General features: G+C 42.9%; 1 protein-coding gene across 4 annotated transcripts; it reads right to left on the reverse strand.

The window, feature by feature from the left end:
* Nucleotides 1-298: 298 nt before the first annotated feature.
* Nucleotides 299-16,604, reverse strand: LOC119495303 (NLR family CARD domain-containing protein 3-like). 4 transcript variants are annotated; one of them, XM_037781655.1, is made up of 11 exons: nt 16,567-16,604; nt 14,597-14,687; nt 13,922-14,062; nt 12,826-12,948; nt 10,887-10,965; nt 10,473-10,701; nt 8,428-10,231; nt 8,147-8,320; nt 7,904-8,077; nt 6,284-6,330; nt 299-1,143 (listed from the first exon to the last, which is right to left on the reverse strand). In XM_037781655.1, the coding sequence occupies exons 2-11, from the start codon at nt 14,653-14,655 to the stop codon at nt 542-544; spliced, it is 3,432 nt and encodes a 1,143-aa protein (XP_037637583.1). In that variant the 5' UTR covers nt 14,656-14,687; nt 16,567-16,604; the 3' UTR covers nt 299-541. The 4 variants fall into 4 exon arrangements, with proteins under 4 accessions (XP_037637583.1, XP_037637584.1, XP_037637585.1 ...); XM_037781656.1 differs by lacking the exon at nt 12,826-12,948 and having other exon boundaries at nt 331-1,143; nt 16,567-16,603; XM_037781657.1 differs by lacking the exon at nt 7,904-8,077 and having other exon boundaries at nt 332-1,143; nt 16,567-16,603.
* Between the last annotated feature and the right edge of the window lie 8,848 nt (nt 16,605-25,452).

Consider the following 25,452-nt stretch of genomic DNA (forward strand, 5'->3'; position numbering starts at 1 on the left):
CAGGAACTTGTAGGTTATACTGTAGTGTTTATATAGTGTTGCTATAATGTGTCCTGTAGTATTTATCTAGTTTATTGAGAACTATAGGAATTTAATAAAGTTATACTATAGCGTTTTATATAACTAGTCCTATAAGATCACCATAGCCAACTCTGTAGTGTTACTGTAGGAATTTTCTATAGTGAGTTCCAATCACCGTAGAAATAATATAGAAAATGCTATAGTGATACTATATAAAACTCTATAGTATAACTATGGAGTTTTATATCATGACCGAAAAAAACATAGAAATACTACAGGAAACACTGTAGCGATAATAAACACTATAGTTACTATAGTAATACTCATAGTTTTTTGTTGTATTTTTATAGTAATTCTTAATGGTAATACTTTTGGGTTTTTTTGTCAGGGGGAGATGGTTTAGTTGTTTAAAACTAAATGGATTGTGTCCTGACGATGGTCCAGTGGAGAATGACGCCGCCCGACAGATGAATGATTTGTGTTTGAGTGAGTGTGATGCTGAACACACTGAACTTTGACTTCAGTCCACAGGAGACACTCGGACCTGCAGAGGACACAGAGACACTGAGGAACCATAAGACCTGGACCCAAACCCAGGATAAAGAGGTTCAGTGAATGTGGTGCTGAAGGTGTGGAGGTGGATCAGGGTGTCAGAGGAGACTCTGTAGAAGGACAGAGTGCCAGCAGGACAGTCCACATACACTGCTACTCTACCAGAGGAGGAGGAGAAAGAGGAGGAGGAGGAGGAGGAGGAGGAGGAGAAGAAGGAGGAGGAGAAGGCGGTGGTTGTTCTTCTCTTATTGTGACAGACAGAGTAATCGCCACCATCAGAGCACCACAGACTCCAGGACTGATCATTCCTTCCAAACACACAGTCACTACTGTCTCCTCTCCTGATTCCTCTGTAACTCACTGATATAGAAACCTCTCCTCTCCACTCGACCTCCCAGTAGCAGCGACCAGTCAGACCAGTTCTACACAGCAGCTGAAGATGGGAAATAAATCTGTCTCGATGATCAGGATATGACTGATCCTTCATCACATGTGTCACCTTCCTGTTGTTGTCAGACAGCTTGAGGTATCTGTGTACTGTGTTTGCGTCCAGTTCCAGTTGACAGACATCTGATGGAGAGAAGAAGACACAATGCAGCTACAGGTTAACATCTGGTGATTTATTAACAACTCTACTGACAATTACTGAAAGAAAACTGACATCTGATATTCAACTGTGAATGACGTTTAACAACCTTTAAATAGAAACTCAACAATCCAGTTCTAACAGCATGAACGGCTCCTCAACATGAGAGTCAACATGTGGACGGTGGTCTGCTGTTGGTCCTGGTGTGGACCCGAGGACGGCAGCTGATGATCCAGTACTGAATAAAGTCTCACTAATAAAACTGGCTCATCATCTTCCACTGCAGCACAAAGCAGCTCTGAACCATCTGCTTTCTCAAACGCTGATTAGCTCCACCAAAGAGCTCACATTCAGCACAACGTTCACACCTTTGAACATCAAAGAGTAATTGTACTTTTACTTGAGTGAATATGTTCAGTCCTCTACCCTCCGCTGGGTTTGACTTCTGTAACATGATGTGATTCTATGTTGTCATGATTCAACTGACCGTGCTGATGACTGCTGGACATCGTGTTGCATTAATTGTCTGCATGTTATTCTCCTTATTCTCGGGGCGTTACTGAAGACATGATTATGTGTGTAACTTCTGGTGAGGCAGCGGAAGTAGCAGTTAGCTAGTTAGTCCCATAGAGGCTAACCATAGTGGCTAACCATAGAGGCTAACCATAGTGGCTAACCATAGAGGCTAACCATAGTTGCTAACCATAGAGGCTAACCATAGTGGCTAACCATAGAGGCTATCCATAATGGCTAACCATAGAGGCTATCCATAGAGGCTAACCATAGTGGCTAACCATAGAGGCTAACCATAGAGGCTAACCATAGAGGCTAACCATAGTGGCTATCCATAGTGGCTATCCATAGAGGCTAACCATAGAGACTAACCATAGAGGCTATCCATAGAGGCTAACCATAGAGGCTATCCATAGTGGCTAACCATAGAGGCTAACCATAGAGGCTAACCATAGTGGCTAACCATAGAGGCTAACCATAGAGGCTAACCATAGTGGCTATGCATAGTGGCTATCCATAGAGGCTAACCATAGTGGCTATCCATAGAGGCTAGCCATAGTGACTAACCATAGAGACTATCCATAGTGGCTAACCATAGAGGCTCACCATAGAGGCTATCCATAGTGGCTAACCATAGAGGCTCACCATAGAGGCTAACCATAGTGGCTATGCATAGTGGCTATCCATAGAGGCTAACCATAGTGGCTATCCATAGAGGCTAGCCATAGTGACTAACCATAGAGACTATCCATAGTGGCTAACCATAGAGGCTCACCATAGAGGCTATCCATAGTGGCTAACCATAGAGGCTCACCATAGAGGCTAACCATAGTGGCTAACCATAGAGGCTAACCATAGTGGCTAACCATAGAGGCTAACCATAGAGGCTATCCATAGTGGCTAACCATAGAGGCTAACCATAGTGGCTAACCATAGAGGCTAACCATAGAGGCTAACCATAGAGGCTATCCATAGTGGCTAACCATAGAGGCTAACCATAGAGGCTAACCATAGTGGCTAACCATAGAGGCTAACCATAGTGGCTATGCATAGTGGCTATCCATAGAGGCTAACCATAGTGGCTATCCATAGAGGCTAGCCATAGTGACTAACCATAGAGACTATCCATAGTGGCTAACCATAGAGGCTCACCATAGAGGCTATCCATAGTGGCTAACCATAGAGGCTCACCATAGAGGCTAACCATAGTGGCTATGCATAGTGGCTATCCATAGAGGCTAACCATAGTGGCTATCCATAGAGGCTAGCCATAGTGACTAACCATAGAGACTATCCATAGTGGCTAACCATAGAGGCTCACCATAGAGGCTATCCATAGTGGCTAACCATAGAGGCTCACCATAGAGGCTCACCATAGTGGCTAACCATAGAGGCTAACCATAGTGGCTAACCATAGAGGCTAACCATAGAGGCTATCCATAGTGGCTAACCATAGAGGCTAACCATAGTGGCTAACCATAGAGGCTAACCATAGAGGCTAACCATAGAGGCTATCCATAGTGGCTAACCATAGAGGCTATCCATAGAGGCTATCCATAGTGGCTAACCATAGAGGCTATCCATAGAGGCTAACCATAGTGGCTAACCATAGTGGCTAACCATAGAGGCTAACCATGGTGGCTAACCATAGAGGCTAACCATAGGGGCTGACCATAGAGGCTATCCATAGAGGCTAACCATAGGGGCTGACCATAGAGGCTGACCATAGAGGCTAACCATAGATACCCCCCCCAGGAAACTACGATCCTCTGACACTGGTCTGCTCTCCACCCCCCCACCCGGCTGAGAACTTTCGGTGACAGAGCCTTCAGCGTCGCGGCCCCCCCCCCCGCCCTCTTGAACTCTCTCCCTTCTGAGATTAGAAATGCTTCATCCCTGGACACTTTCAAAAAACACCTCAAGCACGACCTGTTCATCGAGGCCTCTGACCTCTAACTCTTCCTACACATCACTCGTTTAATTATCTAGCTACTGTTTTGTTTTGTTTTTTTCTTTCCTTTTGTTTTTATTTATCAGTACGATTTTGTGTGGCCTCTTTGTAGAGCATCCTTGGGTTTCTTGAAAGGCGCTATATAAGTCAAATTTTTTATTATTATCATTATTATTATAACTAACGTTAAATTAACATTTTCTAAAATGTCCTTGCCGAGCTCTGGTACTTGTTGTGTTGTTGGCGGCTATACTAACAACAACCAGGCAAAGCTAAATCTGTGGCTTCAACAACAGTGTGTTGAACATGCACCAAAACAAAAAGGGTTTGTTGTTGTGACCAACAGAACAGTTTCCATCGCCGACCTACAGACGAGGAATCCAGAGAATGTGGCTGAGAAACCTTAACTTGGAAAGACCATAAACCCTTGTTATGTGAGCTCATTTCATTTAGTGGACTAAAAGCCAACAGAGTAAAACTTGTATCCTACTTTGTGTTTGGGCGATAAAGAGCAGCGGAGAAGATACGTCAGGTCCTTAAAGGTCACCTATTATGCAAAATGCACTTTTCCATAAATGAAAATGGGTCTGAAAGAACACTGAGCAGCACTTCCTTACTTCTGGGACAAATTTCATGCCATATAAGGGTTTCCTGTTAGAGCAACGGAGAACCTCCAGCTAGGTGACCCCGCCCACAGAGAGGCTCTCTCGCCGTATGCCTCGTAACTATAAGCAAAGTAGCTCCTACTTCTGTTAGTCTGCAAGAACCAGCAGAACAGTCTTCATGTACTCCCATCATCTGAATATAACATGTTCTTTCACAAAGGCTTTATGTAATTACACTGTTTCAACAGGTGATATGAAACATTAATTTGATGTCATGCATAGAAGAGTACAGGTAGTAAATAGTGACTGTAAGCAACACAACACATTTCTGTTTCACAGTCAAACTTTATTTGAGTAGACAGATGACAATATTAATTATACACAGCATTTTTAATTCCACCTGCAGTTATGTTGACATGGTACACGATAAAGTGTTTCAGCTACGGTAGACTACAGTAAGCTACGGTAAGCTAAACTACGGTGAGTGTAACGTTAATCGGTCCGTAGTCTCTCTGGTAACAGAGACAGCTCCTACAGTAAATAATACCATTACTCTGATCACCTTCATACGTTTATCAGGTGTCTTCTCCCAGAAATAATGAACTGACTACTGTTTCACATCTTCTATTTTCCACCCTGATGTTCGCTGTGTTTACACACCGTCACATAGCGGTAGCATGTAGCTACATGCTAACATGTTAGCTCTGTAATGTAGCTACATGCTAACATGTTAGCTCTGTATCTCCCCTCTGCTCAAAGCTAATGTTTTCTTCTCCTCTGGGATGATTCTGTCAGTCATTTCTCACAGATGGATCTGTAAAGACAAACGTAAAACAGAGTGTATGTTTACGGTTTACAGAGTTTATACATAACGTAAATACTGAGGTAACTAACAGAGCTATAAATAGCATATAGTTACCTGAGAAAAACCGTCAGGAAAGCCTGGAATCTTGACTGCAGATGTTGTTAATTTCTCTCCGATTTCTGATCAGATTCCTCCGGTAACGTGCGCTGTGTGAAGTTTCTGGTTTATAAACTTTTAAGTAGTTTATAAAGTCTTCCTGCTGCCTGCTACAGGCTACAGTCTCTAACTCAGGGAGAGGTGAAGGGGAGGGGAAGTAAGTGACGCTGTGTTGAGGGCGTTTGATTGACAGCGGACAGCAGGAAATGCTGACCAATCAGAGCAGATTGGGAGGAGACAGGCGCTGAATCAGGGTTTTCAGACAGAGGCTGAATGAGGTTCTATGCAGGCAGACTGAGGCTGACAGTATGAGAAGAATAAAAGTTTTTTTGAACATTACAGCATGCAAACATGTTCTAGTGCAACATTAAAATACATCTATGAACCTGGAAATGAGCATAATATGAGACCTTTAAGGACCGACAGCAGAGCCAGGAGAACATCAGGTATGATGTCATGTGTAGGGAGGACACAGCATTGTAGCGTTGGTTTAATGACAGCCAGTTACATTATCTACTTTCTGTACAGTTTAAAATGTAAGGCGGTTTATGGCACGGAGTACAGGGCAGCATTAGAAAAAAAATAGTTTAAGTACGGTTATCTGTGTGTAAAAAACTAAACCTTGTTACTGTGGAAGTACTGATCTGCCCCAGAGCTTTTCAGATTGTTCATCTCTTCACCGTCTGTAGCAACGGAGTCAATAAAGTAGCTAAATATGCTAGTGTAGGTTATCTGAGGCCACTTCTTCAGGTCGCCCCCATCCCTCCATAGTAGAAAGCAGAGCTATGATCACATGATCCTGTTTGAACTGTAATAGGTGGTGTTCACACATGTTTTACTATAGTTTTACAATCGCTCTAGGTGAGACGATTAGCGTAGCGTTACCATGGAAAATGACGGTTCCGATTCAGTGAAATGACGCGCCGTATTCATGGGGGCTAGGAATAAGGTGGATATGATGATGCCTTACTCCTCTAAATTAGTTTTACATGTTGACGTGTTTTAAATACTAATTTAACATCAGGCTGACGGACAACAGTTGAAAACTAGCCTTTTGGCATAAAATAAATAAATCAAACTTAAAACACACTCACACTTCCTCAGACCAGGTCTCAACCACTGCTGTCCACCATGGTCCGTCCTGCAGGAGGAAACACAGTCACAATCAACTTCATACAGCTTCACTCATATCCTAAGATATGGTATTAAGGGTAAAATGAGGTTGAGATCAATATGCTGATTGGTGTGACATCAGCAGTAATGGAGCCATTGTACTGGACTGTTGTAATGAGCCTGAAGAAAACCTCTTCATTTATTAGTTGATCTACAATCCAACTCTCACCGATGACTCGTTTCGTTAGTTTTGGGGTTTTATTCTCTTTAGACCACACGTTGAACTATATATATATAACCTTTATTTAACTAGGAAGTCACATTGAGATTAAAACCTATTTTACAAGTGAGACCTAGCTAAGACAGGGTCAAATAGCAGCAACCAACACATAACAAGACAACATTGAATCACGACAGCAACTTTTGGTATGACAAAATACATTACATCATCATACAGTGCATTAACAGGTTAGCATGTTGGTCATGTGTTTTCTGTTTAATTGAAACAACTGCAGCTAGCAGTGACCACTTCCTATATTCTGTTTAAAATCTACAGATTAATATGATCAAAGAACCGTAATAAACCTGGGTTTTATATATCCAAGTCAAGTTTCTGTGTCGTGAACAGACCTGGAATTTCATCATTTTAGGGGTCACTTGGCCTTGAAGGAGGCACGGCCATCACTTAAAACACTGATTTTAAGTCCACGGAAATAATGAATTTAAAGGGACTGTTTGTAACTTTTTAATCTTATAAATGTACCGGGTCGGAACACATGCGCGCTTGCATATGCGCGTTCGCGTGTTGCCGCTGCCTCTCCTCCTCTGCCTGCTCGCCTTCACTCAGACAGAGCGCGCGTTCTCGCTCAGCTTGCTCCACCTCTAGACGTGAACGTGCGCTCACTCCACACTGCAAAAGAGTTAGTTTAACTCTGAGAATATCTAGTGAATGCACAGTGGACGTTTGGGCACAAATAAATGTTGCAGCTCCTCCAAACCAACAGAGGTTTCCCGTGTCGTGTGAAGTGACGGAGCTCTGCAGAGAGACACGTTGTAGTCTCGTTACCGACCGGGTGCCGGTGTCTCCCTGCTCTCTCCAGCTGCGGACGGAGAGAGCAGGGAGACACGCTGCAGAGCCCTGCATTCCAGCGGTTAATACCAGGCTCGAAATCAAACCAACTTCTGGTTTTCTGGGCTTCATGTCGCCCAATAGGAATTCAGAATCTCAACAAAAGACACTGTTGTCTAAAAACCTAATCAACAGGAAAGAGACGGCCATGGACACCAGTGCCCTACTCGTGAATCGACACACTATACTGGTGATAAGCTCCTGAGTCAGCAAACCCCTTCAGTACGATATTGCTGCTACATTAAATACAGGATCATAAAATGGACTAAAAAGCTTAAATATTTAACTTACAGTTACTCAGATCCAGGTCCCTCAGACTAGAGGACTGGGAGCTGAGAACTGAGGACAGATCTTCACAGCTTCTGACATCTGACAATGTACAGCCTCTCAATAAAATGTCCATCCAATAATACATTTTAAGTAAATAAGAGCTCAGAGGGTCATCATTTTTCAAATAGTAATATTTTCCAACCTGAGACTTTCCAGTGTACAGTGGGGACTCGTCAGTCCAGCAGACAGCAGTGTCACTCCTGAATCCTGCAGGTCGTTGTTTCTCAGGTCCAGGTTTCTCAGACTAGAGGACTGTGAGCTGAGAACTGAGGACAGAGCTTCAAAGCTTCTCTCTGAGAGGTTACAGCCAGGTAACCTAAAATTATTACATAAAAAGTAAATAACAGCTCAAAGAGTCTTCATTTTAAAATAGTTGAACACCAACCTGAGAGTTTCCAGTGTACAGTGGGGACTCTTCAGTCCAGCAGACAGCAGTGTCACTCCTGAATCCTGCAGGTTGTTATTTCTCAGGTCCAGGTCTCTGAGACTGGAGGACTGGGAGCTGAGAACTGAGGACAGAGCTTCACAGCTTATCTCTGAGAGGTTACAGCCACCCAGTCTGAAGAAGAATCAGCAATACATAAGAAACAATTACAAACAATGGTTGTTGTTGTTTCTGAATAAAGAAAAACAACATTTAATGTGGATAGTTATGTGTCCACATACAGAGCTTTGTTGGAGACTTTGACCACTGGCATCAGCCTCAGAAGAGCCTCCTCTGAAGCAGAGTATTTCTTCAGGTCAAACACGTCCAGATCTTCTCCTGATGACAGTAAGATGAAGACCAGAGCTGACCACTGAGCAGGAGACAGTTTATCTGTGGAGAGACGTCCTGATCTCAGAGACTGTTGGATATCCTCCACCAGAGAATGATCATTCAGTTCATTCAGACAGTGGAACAGATTGATGCTTTTCTCTGCAGAGGAATTCTCACTGATCTTCTTCTTGATGTACTCGACTGTTTTCTGATTGGTTTGTGAGCTACTTCCTGTCTGTGTCAGCAGACCTCGTAGGAGAGTCTGATTGGTCTCTAGTGAAAGACCCAGGAGGAAGCGGAGGAACAAGTCCAGGTGTCCATTTGGACTCTGTAAGGCCTTGTCCACAGCACTCTGGTAGAGATGTGTTGGCTCAGGTTTGACACTGAAGAATATAGACCACCAGGTTTTTTTTTGTTCTTCTGCCATCAGATTGACTCCAGAGTTGATGAATGTCAGATGGACATGAAGAGCAGCCAGAAACTCCTGAACACTCAGATGGACGAAGCAGAACACCTTGTCCTGGTAAAGTCCTCTCTCCTCTTTAAAGATCTGTGTGAACACTCCTGAGTAGACTGAGGCTGCTGTGATATCGATGCCACACTCTGTCAGGTCGGATTCATAGAAGATCAGGTTGCCTTTCTGCAGCTGATCAAAAGCCAGTTTTCCCAGAGACTCAATCATCTTCCTGCTCTCTGGACTCCAATGTGGATCCGTCTCAGCTCCTCCATCATACTTGATGTTCCTCACTTTGGACTGAACCACCAGCAAGTGGATGTACATCTCAGTCAGGGTCTTGGGCAGCTCTCCTCCCTCTCTGGTCTTCAACACCTCCTCCAGAACTGTAGCAGTGATCCAGCAGAAGACCGGGATGTGGCACATGATGTAGAGGCTTCGTGATGTCTTGATGTGGGAGATGATTGTGCTGGTCTGCTCCTCATCTCTGGATCTCTTCCTGAAGTACTCCTCCTTCTGTGGGTTGGTGAAACCTCTGACCTCTGTCACCATGTCAACACACTCAGGAGGGATCTGATTGGCTGCTGCAGGTCGTGTGGTTATCCAGAGGCGAGCAGAGGGAAGCAGTTTCCCCCTGATGAGGTTTGTCAGCAGCACATCCATTGAGGTGGACTCTGTAACATCAGTCAGGATCTCATTGTTGTGGAAGTCCAGAGGAAGCCGACACTCATCCAGACCGTCAAAGATGAACACAACCTGGAACTCTTCAAACCTGCAGATTCCTGCTTCTTTGGTTTCAGTAAAGAAGTGATGAACAAGTTCCACCAAGCTGTACTTCTTCTCTTTCAGCACATTCAGCTCTCTGAAAGTGAATGGAAATATGAACTGGATGTCCTGGTTGGCTTTGTCTTCAGCCCAGTCCAGAGTGAACTTCTGTGTTAAGACTGTTTTCCCGATGCCAGCCACTCCCTTTGTCATCACTGTTCTGATTGGTTTATCTCTTCCAGGTGAGGCTTTAAAGATGTCTTCTTGTCTGATTGTTGTTTCTGGTCTGTGTGGTTTCCTGGATGCTGTTTCAATCTGTCTGACCTCATGTTCGTCATTGACCTCTGCAGTCCCTCCCTCTGTGATGTAGAGCTCTGTGTAGATCTGATTCAGAAGGGTTGACTTTCCTGCTTTAGTGATCCCCTCAAACACACACTGGAACATCTTCTTCAGGTTAGACTTGAGTTTACGTTGACACATTGCAGCAACAGTTCCTGAATAAACAAAAAAGAAATGAAATCAGTGATTGGATCCTACAGAAGATCAGAGAATCTAAACATTTAATTGTTTCCTTCTCCATCAGTTTTATTCAGCTCATCAGTGGAGGACACAAACAGCCTCTGATCTGATGCAGATGTGTGCAGCATATTAACAACAGAGTTTTAAATGTAAACTTCTCCCATGCTGTCTCCATTTCCTCTTTCCATCATGTTAAATCCATTAAAATCCTCTTACTGCTCTGCAGACAGTCTGCCAGCTCCTCCTGCTTCATTCTCCTCAGGAAGTTCAGTGTGATCTTCAGAAAAGCCTCTCTGCCACTCTTCCTCTGCTCCTCATCCTCACCATCCAACACCTCCTCATCCTCACTCTGACTCTCTAAGCATTCTGGGTAATCTGGACTCAGAAACTTCTGTATCTTCTTCAACTCGTTTTTCACAAAAGTGATTATGTTGTCCTCCAGCAGCTGGAACAGAAAGATAAACTGAACATTTAATTTAAAGAACACAACATGTGAGTCATCTGTCAGTCTGAAGGCCGGCTGATCTGAACAGAGCAGCATGGAGACTACTAGGACCTGAATGGTAGTTTAGCATTTAATGTGTGGTTGATGTAGTTAATAGTGAAATGTTTGTTTGTACATGTACACACCAAAAATATGGAGTCCAGGTCTGTTTGATGCTGCTGGGCAGACTGACCACCGAGGCTCTCTGAGCTCTCCTGACGAACTCTGTGGAAAAAAACATCAAGTTTAAGAACATTTAAGGACTTAAATCTGAAGCTAATTAAAGGTGTTCAGAGATGACGGCAGAATGACAGGGCAACTGTGGCTCAGGAGGTAGAGTGGGCGGTATAAAAACACCAACATTACTAAGGCCTGAAAGCGTCCTACGGGGGGGGTCCCACAAAAGAAAGAGGACCTAATGTCAGGAGATGTCAGAGCTGTGTCAGAGGCAGGGATGGAAAACTTGCTGTGTAACTGTGGATGTTGGATGTAGAGACTTGGCTGGTCATCATCGAGCCATCAGCATCACATCAAAGGCTGCTGAATGATCCAGTTGGTGATGGTTCAGAGAGAGTGATCTATGGTGTCTGATCAAGGTGGGCTGGGTCGCCTGGGAGAGGGTGTCCAATGTTGAAAGATCACATCACTGCTGATGCGATGAAGTGTACCGTTGGGTATATCTCAAAACCACCAAGCCTGGTTTAGCCAGTGATGCCTAGGAAACGACTTGGAGATGATCCAAGAACAGGTTGGTGATGGCTGGAGAAACAGCTGGGAGTTCAGGAAGATGCCGCCAGGGGCAGGAAGGCTGATCAGCCCAGCCTGCATATTCAGTGAGGAAGAATTTAAGCTAGCTACAGACGGACCTAACAGATAGTCCCAGGGGTGCCTGAGACGGGGTAGGATGACCACCTCACCAAGATGGACCACAGGACAATGATCTTGACAAACAAATTAATGGCAACAAGTGTGACATGCATTTACAGTAAGGCCTGCAGCTGTGGCTCAGGACGTAGAGCGGGTCGGCACTAACTGCATGCATAAAAGTCCATACCTCACAAACTGCCCTGAACCCACATTATGTTATTGGACTTCATTCTTAACTACAGTAACTTCAGCCTGAGAGTCACTTCTGATCAATGTCTTCACACTGGCATCACTTCAAGGAGATAACAACTGGTTGCACCATCACAGCCGTCCTTTTGTCCTTGTGACAAAGTTGGTCAAGGCAGCTGAGACAGCAGATGGATCTAACAGGGTTTGAAAAAAACTTGTTTTTCAATCATGATTTAATCTGGTACTGCATAATGGCAGATCTGTTGTTAAATTCTGCTTCTCTCTGGATCAATGACGTAGCATGGGTGTGCCAGGGTGTACCTGTGCCACCAAGAGAGGCAGCTGGAACACCCAAAACTCACAAGCAGAATTCATTTTTAGTTATAGCTTTACTTTACAAGTTACTATTACTAAAAAAAACACCACTATCCATCTGCAGCCGTTCTTTATTTCTACTAGTGGAAGTTGGCAACCCTACACACATCATGAGCAGTCGATGCGTGCGGCCGGGACCGGGAGAGGCTGCACAAGAAGCTGCCAAGGCCGGTAGAAAACGGAGCAGCAGCTGGCAGCATCATCTCTTGCTGCATTCACTTGCACTCGGACATCAGAGTTTCGCTCTTTTAAATTTCTAACCAGCCGCAACTTTTCATATATCGGCTGTATGCTGAGGTGGCAGCTGGGGTGACTGTATTCGTGTTAAAACTGCCTTCTGGGCGCTCACGTATAGGACCTCTCCATCAAAAAATTCTGTGCTCCATTTCAGTCCAAGTCCAACTCTGGAACATGTGGCACATGCAGTTTTTCTGATGCACATCCACAGATGTTTTTCTGGCTACGTTAGTGCTCTGGATGGTACCCTAACCCAATCTATCTCTGAGAAGCTAGTCATGAGCATTGGACAGATATTTGATTGCAGTCTTCGGGATTTATCTGCTGTCCAGTCTACTATCAAGGAACTCAAGGCCCAGTTCACTAGCGTAAAGCCTGAATATACCCATGTTGGGACCCAACATTCAACATTATTACCTTTCATCAGGAGCTTCTCCAACTTTAAAGTTGAAAGGCTGATCCATAGACCAGTCACTCTTCATAGACACACAGCTGGCTTCAGATCCAGATTCAGGAGAGTCTGGTCTCTGCTGCTGGATCCTGATAAAAACAACAACTAACTCATGAAAAAATGAAAAAAATATTTTTGACCAGATTCTGTTCAGATATCAAAACTAATATAATATAAAACTTTTGGTTTCAGTTATTTTTAACTTTGTTTCAAATGTTCATCGTTGGAGACAAACGGACTCAACAGAGAGCGACACCAAATTCAGATTTGATCAAATCAAATCAAATCAAATCAGATCAAGGGTTCGACAGTAACCAGGACCTGATGGCCCGTGGCCACAAAAACTTACTCTGTGGCCACCAAGTTGTACCAGGTCTCTCTTGAGAATGAGACTGCGTATCTCAGTGAGATCACGGTGTTACCGTGTGCTAACTGAATGTGACGTGAGCAAAATCTGTTTGATTACATTGTTTTCAAATGGAATGAACCTGGAATGCACCGTTTTGAGCTGAACTTCTGTCGGACGCCGTTCTATGCGATTTATTCATTTAATTAAGCTTACATATGACATACATTTCTAATGTTTGTAAATGTATACGTTTGATTTTTTTTGTAGATATTGATCAAATCAAATTGTTCACACATATAATAGGTTATTGCATATATGCTACAATAAAACAAACTTAAAATATGACATCTGTTGACCTACATATTAAACTGGATAATGAGAAGGTGTACAACGATCAACTCGTTAGTTCACAGAATTCATATAACAAACATTTTAGTTATTGAACATTAACTCGTGTGTTTTCACATGAATGTGATTAAATAATGAAGAGAGATGTTTGATAAATGACTCAGTGGTGATGAAACTTCATGGCTCTCCCCTGTACGTCAGTACATCAGCTGTTATTAATAATAAACATATCAGCATCTGGCTGGTGGTTCTGGTTCTGGTATCACTGGGCATCAGATCAAAACCACATTCTGTAGCATCGCCCACCTCGACTATGAAGCTCTGAGAGAGTCAGATAATAACAAAGTTCAGTTTTAAATTATTACCTTCCATCAGCAGCTTGTCCAGCTTTAAAGGTGAGAGGTTGATGCATAGACGAGTCACTCTTCATGGACACACAGCTGGGTTCAGGTCCAGATTTAGATCCAGGATCTGGTCCAGGACAGTCTGGTTTCTGTTGCTGCATCCTGACACAAACAAAGACAGTGATGAGTAATGTTTTCCTGTTCATCAAAACTTAATCTGAAGAAAGAAACCGTCTCCTCTCAGTTGATTAGTTGACAACTCTTTGTTCACTAATAAAGGTAGTAGTTAATATTATAACCATTCAGTAGTTAATAGTTAATATTATAACTATTCAGTAGTTAATATTATAATCATTCAGTAGTTAGTAGTTAATATTATAACCATTCAGTAGTTAGTAGTTAATATTATAAACATTCAGTAGTTAATATTATAACCATTCAGTAGTTAGTAGTTAATATTATAACCATCCAGTAGTTAATATTATAACCATTCAGTAGTTAGTAGTTAATATTATAACCATTCAGTAGTTAATATTATAACCATTCAGTAGTTAGTAGTTAATATTATAACCATTCAGTAGTTAATATTATAACCATTCAGTAGTTAGTAGTTAATATTATAACCATATAGAGTAGTTGAGTGTGTGACAGTGAGTGTGAATAATGATGGTGGACAGTTAGAGATGGTCATCTCACCTCTGAGCTTTGCTCAAAGTGGTTTTAGAGGGGGGAACTCCCTCCTCATACGGATCCATAGCAGAGTCCACCCTGCTGGGAGAGATGCACTCTGGACATTTAGAACAGAAAAAACATGTGTCATTAATTTGAGATTAATCGGCATTAAGTATTTTAATCGATTGACAGCCCTAATATATGTACATTATATCGACATCTGTTTGTGTATATATACAGTATATAAATATATATTTTACCACTTTACTCGTTCATTAGTATTGTTCTGTTTTAACAGTTACCTTATTGTTTTACTTCATTTATATGCTTTTACTGTCTGAAACACTTTATAACATCTGTTTTGAAAAGTGCTATATAAATACATGTATTATTATTATTATTATTATTTTATAAAACCGTTCAAAACAGTGAAATGCAGCTTACACCTGAATGCATCAGTAATAATAATCTCTTCATATCATGTATTATAGTACAACACTTTAGACTTCTTTAAATCCTGTCATAAGTTTGAAACATGAATAATCAGTGAGTGTCAGTCATGTTTAATGTGTCACACTTATTGTCATCACACTAACAGATAACCTTCAGTCCTGTCACACTGTTTCTCATTTGATTTATTATAAACTGGAAAAACAAAGTTCGGAAACTTGTGTTTGGTGGATTATTTCTCTGTTGTTACAATGCTAATGGTCATTGTATTTTACATCGTTGGAAAGCCTGTTTATTTACCTTCGCAATGATGTCCAACTTGTAAGGATCATGCATTTGTGGGATGAGCAGCACAGCTGATTATGTGGGTAGCGCCCAAGAAAAATTTGCCAAAATGCTCTGCCAATGGTAAACAGTGTATTCTCCTGTTGGTGTTGACTCTTGTTTTAAGTTGTTTGGTGGATTGGATGATTGAACTCTCTATCAGTAACAAGGAACAAACAAGACATATTGGCAATTTTACACTTTATTCATTTAATACACCGTCAGGAGCCTCAGTAGCGGTGGAAGATCCATACGCAGCCACAACAGCCTGGCACCTCCTCCTCATGCTGCAGGATTCGTTGCAGGTCAGCCAGCGTGGTTGTGTTGGTCACTCTAACACGTACAGCACGTCCAAGCTGATCCCACAAGTGTTGAATTGGGTTGAGGTGTGGACTCTTGGCAGGCCGTTCCATTCTCTCTACTCCCACATTGTGGAGGTAGTCTGTGATAACCCTGGCTCTGTGGGGGCGAGCGTTGTCATCTTGGAGGATGAAGTTAGGTCCCAGATTGTGGAGATATGGGATCGCCACTGGCTGCAGAATCTCATCCCGATATCTCACTGCATTGAGATGGCCTTCAATGATGACAAGCCTTGTTTTGCCAGTGAGGAAGATGCCCCCCCACACCATGACACCGCCCCCACCAAAAGCTGTTACTCCATCGGTTCAACAATCAGCATAGCGTTCTCCACGTCGTCTCCATACTTTGACCCTGCCATCCAACTTTGGCAGACAGAACCTGGAGTCATCACTGAACATGACATTCCCCCACATGTTCAGGTTCCATTGTCTGTGTTGTCGACACCAGCGCAAACGGGCCTGACGGTGAAAGGCAGTCATTGTAGGCTTCCTGGTAGCCTTTTGAGAATATACTGTTTACCATTGGCAGAGCATTTTGGCAAATTTTTCTTGGGCGCTCCCCACATAATCAGCTGTGCTGCTCATCCCACAAATGCATGATCCTTACAAGTTGGACATCATTGTGAAGGTAAATAAACAGGCTTTCCAAAGATGTAAAATACAATGCCAATTAGCATTGTAACAACAGAGAAATAATCGACCAAACACAAGTTTCCGAACTTTTTTTTTCCAGTATATATTGAGCTAACAGCTAACTGTTAGCACAGAGCTAAACTCTTCAACACAAACAGCTTTTTACAGTTTGATGAAACTAACATGAGATCAGCTGAGAGTCATTCAGCACTGAAAAGTGTCACTTACCAAAAGTTTAGCATGGAGGTAACATCTGAGTAACAAGGGACAAAGTGAAAGTAAAAAACTGATTACACAAGAAGTCACAAGAGAGAGTGAGAGAGAGAGAGAGAGAAAGACAGACACAGAGAGACAGAGAGAGAGTATACCAGCCAGTAGGGGAGAGTGGGGTGATTTGAACCAGTTTTTACTTGAGGTGTTTTTAAAGAGAGGGAATGACAGTAATGTCTCCAACTAAAACATGTTCATATGTACAGTTTACATTGATATTTACACAACAAGTTGAAGCTACAATCTCATTATATAAGTTAAGGACCAAGCAGTGAGGCAACCAGGAAACAGGAGTTGTTGAAGTAACTGGGCTTTTTATTTACCCAAAAATAACAAAACATTATAAACCAAGAATTTAATAACTAGGTCTATAAAGGAGGTTAAAGCAACCTAACTATACTTATTACCACAACTAAACAAAACTGAGCTGACACAGTGACACATGAGGGCACATACTGTACATAGGGGCTTGGCCAAACCAGATAGCACACAAGGGGTAACCAAGATGGACACTAACTATAACTAAATACAAAGCAAAACTAACTAAATACAAAGCAAAACTAACTAAACCCAAATTCCCCCCCAATGACATGGAAGCACATGCTTTGGCCCAACGAGCTGGCTCCAGGATTTAAGAGTCCTCAGCCTTCAGCCTTTTTTTCCACCAGGAAGACAGCTCCCCCTACAGCCAAGGTAACTGAAAACAAAGAAATATGATTAATAGAACTAATAATAGTATGTGTAATCATACAGTGTTAATGTGTGCATCTAAACTATGTAAGCTTAAACGCTAGTAAACAAATTCCAAATCAAAACTACTATGTGATGTTAATTGTTCAGGTGTGGTTGGCTGCAAATGAAATGAACCTGTGTAGGTAGCAAACTAATAAGGTGAGAGAGGGTGAGCTGGAATGATGCCTGTGCTAGGTGGACTTTGGTAAGAGGTTTGTAGGAGTGAGGTTACCTCTGTGCTCAGAATGATTAACACACATGATGTGTGTTGTTTTAAGAGAAATGCCAAGTGAATGTTGTTTTAGATGTCATAGTTTTAATCCTTATTTTAGTCAGTAAAGTGTGTTTAGCATTTAACATGCAGCGAGTTACACTTTGTGATAACTGTGATCGCGGGCAATCCTGACTGACTTTACTGTCTTTCAGAGTCTCTAGTATGTTCAGCTTTAAAGCTAGAGTGAAGATACTGGTATCATATGAACAACCTGATGAATCCATCGGTACCAACCATGTCATACTAGCTTGTCAGGAAGGAGGTTAAATAACGCTCCAAACGTATGCTACATTTTAGCGAAGAAAAACTGTCATGTTGATGATGTTAGTCCCCATAGGAGAGATTTCATTGACCTCCCTGTATAAAATGACCTGTGGTGACCTCTAGGATAATCACATGAAACTTTACAGCCACAAACTAGACCTAGAGCATTCAGAGGATGGATGGATCAAACTAGAGACCTAGAGCATTAAGAGGATGGATGGATCAAACTAGAGACCTAGAGCATTCAGAGGATTGATGGCTTTCCTAGCTAGATTGACAATAAGGGGGTTTCTGAGCAGTTTACACAACACAAGTGCTTGCCATCCAATCGACGAAAAATGTAATTCTTGCAGAAATCTCCAAAATGTCAAAAGTTTTTGATCCCAAATCACAGCATGTCTTTTTCTATGTTGTTCCTCAAGGTCTTGGTGTCTTAATGTGGTATTTTGGAGGGATTATTGATAATTTTGATCAATTCTTCAGTGGTAAAAAAATGGTTAAATTTAGCATCAAATCTGTGTAACAAATGGTATAAACCCAATAATTACTGCAACAACTTTTGAGACATAATAGAGCATGGGGATGACCATCATATACTTCCTTCATTATGTTCTAAACCAGCCATTCTCAACCAGTGGGCCGTGGCCCACCTGTGGGCCTCAGAGCGCCATCTAGTGGGCCGCAGAGGCAGTGGTACTAGATTATTTTTTTATTATTATTTAGCAAAGTGAACAGGTAAAACCTAAAGGAGGTAAGATGCCAGCTGCCGTAAAACCAAAGCCTATTGAAGGAGGCTGTGACACGGGCGGACACGGGTCTTGTATTGGGTATAACACATGCGCAGTGTAACTGGAGCTGCGGTCGTGCGTTGCGATAGGCTCAATTTCAGCGAGTGCAGAGCAGATATTACTGCGCATGTGCGGTACCCCGAAGACGCGTTGATTAAGTGTGACCCAACCTCCTTCAATAGGCCTTGTGTAAAACACCAAACATCATCAGGTAGAGACAAACGTGTTTGCCACTGTTAGTTAGCTAACATTCTCGGATGCAGTGAGACAAAATGGATCGGTTTTTAAAGCGAAAAAGTGATGTGGGAGACAACCCTGCGCCAGTAAAAGCTCCGAAGCGTGTGGTGAGGAAATATGACCCTGAATACATTAAATTTGGATTCGTAATGGCAGGCAGTGATGCTGAGCCCAAGGCACAATGTGTTGAATGTGGTGAAATCTTGTCAAATGAGGCGCTAAAACCATCGAAGCTCCAGAGACACTTAAACACAAAGCACCCAGGATGTGTCGAGAAGCCAAAAGAATATTTCCTAAGGAAAAGGGACGGGCTTCAGGCACAACAGAAAGTCATCACAACATTAACAACTCAGTCAAAAGCCACTTTAAAAGCTAGCTACATGGTTGCTGCTCGTGTAGCTCGTAGAATACAAGCAGTCACCGAACGAGAAAAACCTGCAGTCTCTCAGGGCTGCCAGGAGTAAAGTCCAGCAGACTGCCAGGCGTTGCGCCAATGAGTACTGGACACAGCTCAGCGAAGACATCCAGGCAGCCGCCCTATCAGGCAACATCAGGGGGATGTACAACGGCATCAAGAAAGCGCTTGGACCAGCCCAGAGCAAAACAGGTCCCCTTAAATCCTCCACTGGAGAGACAATCACGGACAAGAACCAGCAGATGGAGAGATGGGTGGAACATTACTCCGACCTCTACTCCAGACAGACCATCGTGTCTTCCTCAGCCCTTGACTTCATTGCGTGCCTACCAACTATGGAGGAGCTAGATGCAGAGCCAACCCTACAGGAGCTCAGCAAGGCCATAGACAGCTTGGCCGCAGGAAAGGCACCAGGGAATGATGGGATCCCCCCGGACCTGATAAAGCACTGTATGACCACCCTACTGCCTCCACTGCACGAGGTCCTGTGTCAGTGCTGGCAAGAAGGCGCTGTTCCACAGGACATGAGAGACGCCAAGATCATAACCCTTTATAAGAACAAGGGTGAGAGAAGCGACTGTAATAACTACAGAGGCATCTCCCTCCTCAGCGTCGTTGGCAAAGTCTACGCCCGAGTCATCTTGACTCGCCTGCAGAAGCTGGCCGATCGCATCTACCCAGAGTCACAATGTGGCTTCCGAGCCAAAAGGTCAACAGTAGACATGATCTTTTCCCTCCGCCAACTCCAGGAGAAGTGCAGAGAACAGCAGATGCCCCTGTTTGTCACTTTCATAGACCTGACCAAGGCTTTTGACCTGGTCAGCAGGGAAGGCCTTTTCCAGATTCTCCCAAAGATAGGGTGCCCACCAAAACTGCAGAGCTTAATAGAATCCTTCCACAACAACATGAAGGGGACAGTGCAGTTCAACGGCAGTTCCTCCGAGCCCTTTGACATACACAGTGGTGTCAAGCAAGGCTGCGTCCTTGCTCCCACACTCTTTGGGATCCTCTTCTCTCTGCTCCTGAAGCATGCCTTTGGCGCCGCAACAGAGGGAGTCTACCTCCACACCAGATCAGACGGCAAGCTTTTCAACCTCGCCCGCCTTAGAGCGAAGACCAAAGTCTGTGTAGCCCTCATTAGAGACATGCTGTTTGCCGATGACGCAGCTGTTGTTACCCACACTCAGCAAGAACTTCAGACACTGATGGATCACTTTTCCCAGGCCTGCAAAGACTTCGGATTGACCATCAGCCAGAAGAAAACAAATGTCCTGGGACAAGACACCGAGGCTTCACCAGTTATTACCATCGACAACTATGAACTGGATGTTGTCCACCAGTTCACCTACCTCGGGTCGACTATTAGCGACAACCTTTCCCTGGACATGGAAATCAACAAGAGGATTGGGAAGGCAGCAACAACACTCGCCCGCCTCTCCAAGCGAGTGTGGGAAAACAGCAAGCTAACAGTTAAAACCAAGATGGCAGTATACAACGCCTGCGTCGTCAGTACACTGCTGTACGGCAGCGAGACGTGGACAACCTACAGCAGACAGGAGAGACGACTCAACTCCTTCCATCTAAGAAGCCTCCGCCGCATCCTGGGCATATCCTGGCAAGACAAAATAAGCAACACCGAGGTTCTGACCCGCGCTGGCCTCACCAGCATGCACACTTAGCTCAGACAGCGCAGGCTGCGCTGGCTGGGCCACGTATGTCGCATGGAGGATGGTCGCATCCCCAAAGACCTCCTCTATGGAGAACTTGCAACTGGGAGCAGACCAACAGGCCGCCCCCACCTGCGTTTCAAAGATGTCTGCAAGCGAGACATGAAGGCCCTAAACATCGACACCAAGTCCTGGGAGGCTCTTGCAGTTGACCGCACAAGGTGGAGAAGCACCTTGCACCAACACCTAATGACAGGGGAACAAAAACTTAAGGACACAGCGGCAGACAAGAGGGCCCGCAGGAAAGAACACAGCAATGGAGGCGTACCAGAAACAACACACAGATGCGACCTCTGCGATCGAGACTGCCACTCTCGCATAGGGCTTTTTAGCCACAAGAGACGCTGTACCAGACAGCCAGATCCGTAGGATGCGCCAACCATGGTCATACCCTGACTGACAGAGGCCTATTATAGCTCGTAGCAAGAAACCCTTTACGATTGCAGAGGAGCTTATTTTGCCAATTTTTTTTTCCATTGTGACTGTCACAAAATCAAAGGCAAAGAACAAACTGAAAGCAACTTTGAATGCTACTCTGCGTGTCAGCCTGTCACCCATCCCACCACGACTTGATCTCATTATTTCCCAGAGGCAAGCCCAAGTGTCTCACTGAGGGTAAGCAGAATATGTATTTTGGTCATTACAGCTGACAGTGGCATAACACATATCTACAGCCCAGTTTATTATTTGTTGTATAAACATGTTAGGTTTTTTACTCATTTATTTGGGAAGGTGGTCCTCAGAAATGTTTTGACAATCACAAGTGGGCCTTAAGTTACAAAAGGTTGAGAACCCCTGTTCTAAACCCTTATACACTTTCACTTTTTATTTAAAAAAAATTAATTCATGTGTATTTCTAATTTATGACTAGAACAACTTGACCCACAGTGCTGAGCTGCATCTCAGATTAATCTCCAGGTTTCCAGCTTTCAGATGATGTACACCATTTCTATGTGACATCTACTGTTGACTTGCTATCTCCCCTTAAAGACCCCCTGGATCCCCCTAAAGAAGAGGTCTATAGTGGGTGTCAGAGGGTTAGACTACTGCATAGTAACGTTATTGTTTTTTATTGAGCTAACAGCAGCAGACTCGGTTGTAGCAGAGCAAGCCTGTGAGAGTTCAGAGTGACTGCAGTTTCTGCTTTGTGTCTACTGGAGAAGAGCCGACAGTTGCTGCTACACCAGTGGTTCCCAAACTGGGGGGCAGGACCCCTAAAAGGGGCCCAGGGTTTTAAAAGGGGGGGCAGGGTGAGGCTAAAAGGGGGCCCTGCAGAAAAGGTTTGGTGCTACACAATCTCCCAGACAACTTTGAGTATTTGCAACCAAAACACCCACATTTTGTCTCTATATAAAGCTCTATATATGTCGGCTACATTTTAGTTCTGCTGGCCAGCGTTTCATTTCCTAATCTACAGCATAGTCCTGTTGATTTATCAGTTGTTTTCATGAGGCAGATCACGCAGAGACCTGACTATTGTACTGTGTTCTTATCTTGCAGGATCCCAGATTAAAGAGGAAAGTGGACCAGACGAGAGGAGGAGCTGATGAATGGGACCTCTCAACAGGTGTGTATTTTTATTGGTGATATTTTACTCCTCTCTATTGTAGATCAACATAATTGACCCTCATAATCTATTAAATACAGAAAAAAGGTAAACTGTCTCAGACCCAGCAGATGGAACAGGACCAACACACAATATAACACATTATCATATCTGGGTGTTTCTGCAACTACGGTCACTTTTAACTCTCCCAAATGAAAAATAAAAACCTCTTTGAACGTTTATTTCCTACGGTTTTCATCACTAATTCATACTAAATGTGCTCACCGCAACATTATAATAATGTTAATTTCATACATTTTGATTTTTACATTTCTATAATATTTTTAAGACTTTTAAATTTCATCAAACTTTGTGCATCATTGTAAATATTGATATGAAAACATTTCTAAAAATAGAGGATTTCATGAACCACAGATGTCAGTCTTCAACCACAAAAAATATAAATTATTTTGTGTTTTGACAGATGTTGTAATTCTAATTTCTAATGTCTTAAATATAGATGTCAGCTAGCGAGGTGTGTTACGTTAGCTTTGACTTTTAGCATCTAATATCCATGAATTCAACAGTAATATTAAGTTATTGTTTAAATGTTACTGAGCTGTACGGTGAGAAGAAGAAGAAGAAGAAAAGGTGATGTTCAAATTACAGTTATACTGTAGTGTTTATATAATGATGCTATAAAGTGTCCTGTAGTATTTATCTAGTTTATCGAGCACTATAGGAAATTAATAAAGTTATACTATAGAGTTTTATATAACTAGCCCTATAAGATCACCATAGCCAACTCTGTAGTGTTACTGTAGGAATTTTCTATAGTGAGTTCCAAAACACCTTAGAAATAATATAGAAAATGCTATAGTGATACTATATAAAACTCCATAGTATAACTATGGAGTTTTATATAGTATGCAAGGAAGGAGCTGTAACGAGGGAGCTGTGAGCAGGGAGCCGTGAGGAGGGAGCTGTAAGGAGGGAACTGTAAGGAGGGAGCTGCAAGGAAGGAGCTGTAAGGAGGGAGTTGAGAGGAGGTAGCTGTAAGGAGGGATCTGTGAGGAGGAAGCTGTAAGGAGGGAGCTGAGAGGAGGGAGCTGTTAGGGGGGAGCTGAGAGGACAGAGCTGTGAGGGAGTTGAAATGCTGAAATTCACAATTTATTTCAATTGAAATTCAAAAACACAACTGAGTCAACGCACAAGCAACTTAAAGGGACTGTTTGTAACTTTTTAAGCGTATAAATGTAGCGGGTTGGCACACATGCGCGTTCGCATATGCGCGCTCGCGTGTGGCCGGAGCCTCGTCTCCGCTGCCTGCTCTCCTTCACTCAGACAGCGCGCGCGTCGTCCACCTCTAGATGTGAACGCGCGCTCACTCCACACTGCAGAAGAGTTAGTTTAGCTCTGAGAATATCTAGTGAATGTACAGTGAACGTTTGTGCAGAAATAAATGCTGTAGCTCCTCCAGACCAACAGAGGTTTCCCGTGTCTTGTGAAGTGACGGAGCTCTTCAGAGAGTTCCGTTGTCTTCTCGTTACCGACCGGGTGCCAGTGTCTCCTCTGCTCTCTCCGGCTGCGGGCGGAGAGAGCAGAGGAGACACGCTGCAGAGCCCCGCTGCTTCAGCCTGCACTTAGGCAGGAAAAGCCAACACTAGGATCAGATCTAAATCATGTTCATGGAGAGACTTTCGTCTGGTCAGCTAACATTACTGCCAAGCAGCTGAAATATAGAGTGATATTGTGGTTTAGCTGATGTGTGTGGCCTCACTGTTTTGAGCGACGCTCGTTCAGGTATATTTAGAGCGAGCAAGCGCCGACTTTCGTTGATTTTACGGCCACAGGTGTCGCTGTTAAGAAGCATTTCTGAAAGTTACAAATAGTCCCTTTAAGTGTCAACAAAAACTGAACATGTATTACAGGACTATTGTATTTCATTTCATCACATCAACTTCCACGTTTCTTTTTTTCTAACCACTCAATGTATCTTACCCACAAGCTACATTCATGGTCCAGAAAAAAAGTAGTGTTGCATCATATTGAGAATTATATAGCCTATATTAGAGAACCAGTCAAACATTGTTGGAAATACACTTGTTTACATCTCACCCAGTCATATGAGAAGATAGATATCATCTCTGTGTCAGTACAGAGTTGGTCTGGGATGTGTTTAGCCAAGCTTAACATAAGGACTAAAAGCAGGAGGGAATCAAATGAACCATGTAAAGCAGACATGTACACATGACAAAGGCTCGATAATAGTATTTTTTTTTTAATTCTAGTAATATTGTTTCTAATAAAGACAAATGTTCATGCAAGAGTTTGGATGAAACGCCCCTGAGTGTGAAATGCATATGATGATGAAGTTGTGACATTTTATAGAAATGGGTGAGATTTTTTAAATGAATGAATAAATAAATAAATAAATAAATAAAACAAAGACCTATATTTTAAGACATGTTTGGCATACAACAGAAAGTGGAACAAACCCAAGGATACAAGTTAATTAGTTACATGGAAATGTTTTTTTCTTTTCATGGGACCTACACAACTATGCAAATATAGTGTAGTACTATCTGTACCTAGAGGAATAACAGTACAGTAGGGTATAGAGCTGATATTCTATTGTAGACACCCAATTTACAGCATAAAATACACACATGACATGTTTACTTTTTTTTTTTACAATACAAATAAGATACAACAAAATGCAATATAATGTAATGACGCTTATAAAAGTGAACTATAACAGTTTAACTTCTGTAACTGGAGCTATAAAACTCTATGGAGCAAAAAAAAAAGTCTTTCTTTGTTCAGATGTAGTCAGTACAAAGCTGGATCTAAACGAAGGT

Source organism: Sebastes umbrosus, chromosome 10, assembly GCF_015220745.1.
Source record: "Sebastes umbrosus isolate fSebUmb1 chromosome 10, fSebUmb1.pri, whole genome shotgun sequence".
NCBI lineage: Eukaryota > Metazoa > Chordata > Actinopteri > Perciformes > Sebastidae > Sebastes > Sebastes umbrosus.

What these genes read in the sequence shown, in the direction of transcription:
- LOC119495303 (XM_037781655.1), bottom strand. Translation starts at nt 14,655, where the DNA reads ATGGATCCGTATGAGGAGGGAGTTCCCCCCTCTAAAACCACTTTGAGC. An exon ending in ACTTTGAGCAAAGCTCAGAG is followed by an intron (nt 14,063 to 14,596) that starts GTGAGATGACCA and finishes TGTTTGTGTCAG; the next exon opens with GATGCAGCAACAGAAACCAG. An exon ending in AAAGTCTCCAACAAAGCTCT is followed by an intron (nt 8,321 to 8,427) that starts GTATGTGGACAC and finishes ATTCTTCTTCAG; the next exon opens with ACTGGGTGGCTGTAACCTCT.